General features: G+C 43.9%; 2 protein-coding genes across 2 annotated transcripts in view; one reads left to right on the forward strand and one right to left on the reverse strand. All coding sequences in view use genetic code 11, as the record gives it.

Annotated features, from left to right (window-relative positions):
• EGR_05116 (hypothetical protein) overlaps window positions 1-3107 on the forward strand; it is a gene marked incomplete at both ends in the record, with an annotated part of 6536 nt that extends 3429 nt beyond the window's left edge. Inside the window, 7 exons of the mRNA XM_024494365.1 lie at window positions 207-259; window positions 770-898; window positions 1023-1156; window positions 1381-1688; window positions 1758-1955; window positions 2659-2920; window positions 2986-3107. Of these exons, the coding sequence (XP_024351151.1) occupies window positions 207-259; window positions 770-898; window positions 1023-1156; window positions 1381-1688; window positions 1758-1955; window positions 2659-2920; window positions 2986-3107 (1206 nt within the window). The remainder of the gene's footprint in view (window positions 1-206; window positions 260-769; window positions 899-1022; window positions 1157-1380; window positions 1689-1757; window positions 1956-2658; window positions 2921-2985) is intronic.
• A 654-nt stretch (window positions 3108-3761) lies between these two features.
• The window catches only part of EGR_05117 (Putative death domain-containing protein), a gene marked incomplete at both ends in the record, with an annotated part of 7146 nt that continues 6108 nt past the window's right edge, over window positions 3762-4799 (reverse strand). The window contains 3 exons of the mRNA XM_024494366.1: window positions 3762-3985; window positions 4056-4311; window positions 4426-4786. Of these exons, the coding sequence (XP_024351152.1) occupies window positions 3762-3985; window positions 4056-4311; window positions 4426-4786 (841 nt within the window). The remainder of the gene's footprint in view (window positions 3986-4055; window positions 4312-4425; window positions 4787-4799) is intronic.

Consider the following 4799-nt stretch of genomic DNA (forward strand, 5'->3'; position numbering starts at 1 on the left):
CAACATAGAACCCGGCTTATATCACAAAGTTGTAGTCGGGAGGGGATTGTTCTTTTGTGATACAATGGTGTATAATGGTGTTTCTCCATCTCCCGTACTCCATTCAGAATTGCATTTCAATTCTTATGTGTCATATTGAATCGTCTGTTTGTGAATATGGGTGCGGTGAAAACGGAAGTTCGCAGATTTGGAGCTTTCACTTTTAGCGGGTAGGCCCTGCACTGGAGTTGACTTTACGACCTTGTGCTTCTCAGAGGAAGTATGTTTGTTGTGGTGCAAATTTTCTCGAATGCGTTATATTTGCGTCATATTGTCCTACACGTAGTCGAAGCATTTAGATACTTCTGGGGATGCTTTGAAGTAGAAATATTTGTCTGTTTGGTTGAACTATCCATGCCTAGCAGAAGGAAACGTTTTCTTTGATAGCTTTTATCTAGAAATGTCAAATATGATGCTGCCCATTGTTGTGTTGTCCTGCTTTCATTTCCAACCGCCTCCTTTTTTGGTTATTTTAGTTCATCATACAGGCGTCAGTTCTCAGAATCTACCACACCTTATCTATTTTGAGAGAAGTACATCAAGTCGTCTTTTTGTGTCATTGTCACTTAGTTGTAATTTTACTGTTAGTCTTCACGGCACAGAATGTGTCCCTCCCTTGTTCTATATGGTTTTCAACTACTAGATTAACTATATATCCGCTGAAGAAATTTGCAGTTTTGCTACTTAATGATTGGAAGAGGTTTCATTATTTGACCCCTGCTTTTTGCAGTGCATCACTTCGAATGGCCTACCAGGACCCGTCGAAGGACAAGACAATAGCTTCTAAGCTGAGTCAACAGCGCTCAGAACAGCTTGAACGCCTCGGCATGGGCGCTGGTATTGGCAGCAGTAGGGCAAAGTAGGTTCACAACTATGAATGATAGTGATCGTTGAGTGACTGACCGACTAATCAATAAGTATTAATCAAGTGAGTGAAAGACTCCTTCATGGTTTTCAATTTTTTTCCCTATTTCATCACATAGAGTGATTGGCCACTCAGCTGTGAGTGACATGAAGACTATTGAAAGCGAAGATGCAAATGATCTGCACGAACCTGGTGGTCGCAAAGGAAATCAGAGCGGATGTGGAAACTTTGAGAACACCATTGACACATTCTGTAAGTGTTCTTGTTCTATGCTTTTTTACCTGCTTTTCCACTTACCAATGCCCTATTGGAAATGTACTGGTTCCGACGCCTTTATCGAATATTTTTGATCAGTTGATGTGTCAACTGAATTGACACTCAATGACGGCCTGTATTATGATCCATTTCTAATGTTCACTGAACTTGGCGATATAGTTGGATACAGTCTGTGATTACCTCTTCTTCCGCTCATTTAGCACGAGGGGGTAGCGGCTGGCTGTACATATCTTCCGGCCGTAATGATGACGTCTCCGACGATTGGAACATAGATCCATTCAAGGCACGAGCTGCTGCAGGAGCCTCTCCATCGTCAACCGGAACTGGTCTCCTCGATCTCCCCACCGAGTCTCCTACCTCTCGATCCGGTAACGGTGGAGACACTAAATATGCCAAATCCACATGTTCCTCAGCCTCTGCGGAACCGCCTCCAATGTCGGAGGAAATGCGACTCAAGCTACAGAACGCCAAGTCTATCTCTTCTGCAGATTTCGCTTTCGAGGACCAGGTAGGGAGGGTTTCTCTGAATATGTGTCAGCTATCGTAATCGACCTATCTACCTGTTTCCTTCTCTCAGGGTTCCAACTTCGACGGTTCTCAATTTGAGGGTCGAACCTCGTTATCCAGCGACGAATACTTTGGTCGTCCTCAGCCCAAGTACCACCCGGACTACAGCGTGGAATTGAACAGCATCAAGGAGGGTGTGCGGGAAGGTGTAACCAAGGTGGCTTCGCGTCTCTCCGCCTTTGCGAATGATTTTATGAGTCAATTACAGGTAATGCTACTGTTTTTAGTATGTCCTCATTATCTGAAACAGGACTCTAATTTTGATGTTGATTATCGCTTGCTTAGCTTACTATTTTCAGCCTTCCAAGCTCCAAGATAGCTTTTAAATTCTAAGGTTGGTTAGCCGAACCTACATAATTGGTTATGCCCTAGCGATTGACTCACTTTCACCCACTTCAAAGGCACCGTCTTATCCCCAGTAGATTATGCTTGCTCTATTTATTTGTCTAACGTGTTGTCGATGTACTAGTGACATAATAGTCACTAGGATGTTCAAACTCTTTGCAATACACCTCGGCGTGGATGGGAAATTCGGTTTTGAAAATAAATGACTAGTCAATTAGAGGGAAGAAGGGGCTATTCTCATGCGATAACAAGGGGTCTCATAGCTTGAAACTTTTCCGTGAAGTTTTTTTTGGTGGAAATAAATATACCTTCATCCTTCGTGTTTATCACCCTTTCATGACATGCGGAATAGAACAGACAGTTTGTAAATTACCTTGATAGTATCAGTGACCGAATGTGGATCATTTGATTTTACAGACACAGTTGCATAAGCATGGGATTGTTAGGCCTGTTTTGCGTTGATGAGGGATCGCAGGTTCTAATGGCAGTTATTGCCCGTCGTGCTACTTATTACATTTTAAGTAGCAATCTGGTGATTCATTTCATGCTTAACAACTTTATTACAGTCTTTCCATTCTAGGAAAAGTACGGCTAACTTCCTCAAACTTACCCAATGCGTCCTTCCCTCATCAGTAATCCATTTACAACCAACGGATGATCACTTTTTCACTGTCTCACTACACCTTTCGGTGTTAATTTGGATGTGTAACTTTTCCATTCCTTTCCTTACCGGTCTATGCGTGTCACCTGATCAGGTAGACTGGACTCCGTGTAAAGAGAAATGTAGACCACCAATCTTCTGTCTCTTTGTCTTCATTTTTTCCCTTGGTAACAGAGAGATTGTTCAGATGATGGTAGTGTGGTCTAGTGTATTGGAAAGTCTCTTTTACTAGGAATACGTGATGGGCGGGGTGGCGAGAATAGGCGTACCAACAGACGAGGGAGTGGTAGTGAATTCGGCCTTTTCGTGGGAAATAAGGTCACCGGCCAAGTCACTGCGGCCAATTGCGATTAGGGCTGCTCTCAGCTTTTCGCTCTAGATGGGGAGAGGAAAGGTAAGCTTGCTTGAGGAATTAGAAAGCTAGGTAGACTATTCTAGATAAATGTGGTCTTTTTGAAGAATGGCTCTTTAGATAATAGAAGCGCCAATGGGTACTCGTCCAGCGATCGGTTGTCGCAATTAGTATAGACGGGTCCCCTGGATCCATGCTAGGATCCTGGAGGGGGCGGGGGGACTGATCAGCGTGAGTCGGATGTTTGATTATTCTACCATGGTACCGGTACTTCAACTACTGCTCAAAAGATCGGAGGAATAGAAATACTTTTGGCAAATTGGGAGAACTTCAGGTTGTTTTGTTACTTTGGGCCCAGCCAATTGATTTACGATAAAAGTTGGTACAACTGCTTGCCAAACTGTTGGGGAATGTGTTTGTAGTGGGCGTTGAATTGCTCTGTGTATAATTTGGGTCTAGGTGGCTGTAGGATGTTCCTTAGATCCGAAGTCCAATATTAAAGCATGCAAATTTACTGTAAAGTAGTCGTCGAACAATGATACCGCTCATGCTGACAGTCAAAATTGGCACCATCTAGCTTCGTACCAATAACTTCTTCAGTAGTGTTATAATCTGACAGATTGTAGCGGTAGTGGTTTCCTTCACTCATACAAAATCTAATTTAAGTATGGCGGATTGCTCACCCTATTCACTCTGAGTTCGAGGTTTTTAATCCAACTTCTCAGCATCGTCAGAGCCCTGTTCTTTCTGGAGGAGTCAGCCCTTCCTCCAATCGCTTGAAGCTGAGTCCTAGAAAGATCCAGCGCCACACCCAGCCGTCTCCAAGTCTCACCAGGGAGCTTCTGAGCTAGCTCTTGAAGTACTTCATTCGTCACGGCATCTGCAAAGACGTAGGATTTGCATAAACAATCAAGAAGTCCTTATTAGCTGTAGTTGAAGATTGAGCTCACCTTTGGAGTCAAAGCGATAAGAGAGGATATTCTTATCCACGTCAACCTCGATCGCCTTTTTGGGTAATGTTACGAGAAGTTGGCATAGTAGAACCGTTTGAAGTTCCATTGAATTTTTTTTCTGTCCCACGGGATTACTTCTACCCTTGCCTCGCTTTACGGAGACCTTGGTCAACTGCTTGTAAGAGATTTCAACGAACCCTCGATATTTCTCACAAGCCACCTGAGCGCTTGAATCAAATTCTTCTACTTCAACCTGTTATAAAGAGAAGAAATGGACCGTAGTGCAGTTCAGCTGCCCATACTTATGGTTGATATGCTCTATTTTGTCTCCTGCAAGGAGTCAAATGACGGTACTTCAAGAACTCACAGTGTACTCATTTCGCAGCGATGTGTTAAAAGTTATCCTCATCTTCCCCTTCTCCGTGTCCAGTTGAATAGAGCTGCGTCCTGTGCTTTCTCTCTTGGGACGAATATTGCCCTTTAACGCGACATCAAATTGTTGCCTCTCGTAGACAAACAGTGGACCGATGGGTTTACCGCCCTCTGTGAACCCCCTAGCCGCCATCTGACTCAGAATCTTTTCAAGGTCCTGTGTGAGGCAGATGGCAAAGCAGACCCGGCTCGGCTGCTGTTTGTTTTGTCGTAGGCAGGCAAAGACAATGCGCTGAGAGAGGCTACGTTCCAACACCTGAGCCATTTGAATCAGACTATCGCTGTCGACAACTGTCCTCGTTTGGATTG

The sequence above is a fragment of the Echinococcus granulosus genome (genome assembly GCF_000524195.1).
Source record: "Echinococcus granulosus chromosome Unknown EG_S00036, whole genome shotgun sequence".
Classification (NCBI taxonomy): domain Eukaryota; kingdom Metazoa; phylum Platyhelminthes; class Cestoda; order Cyclophyllidea; family Taeniidae; genus Echinococcus; species Echinococcus granulosus.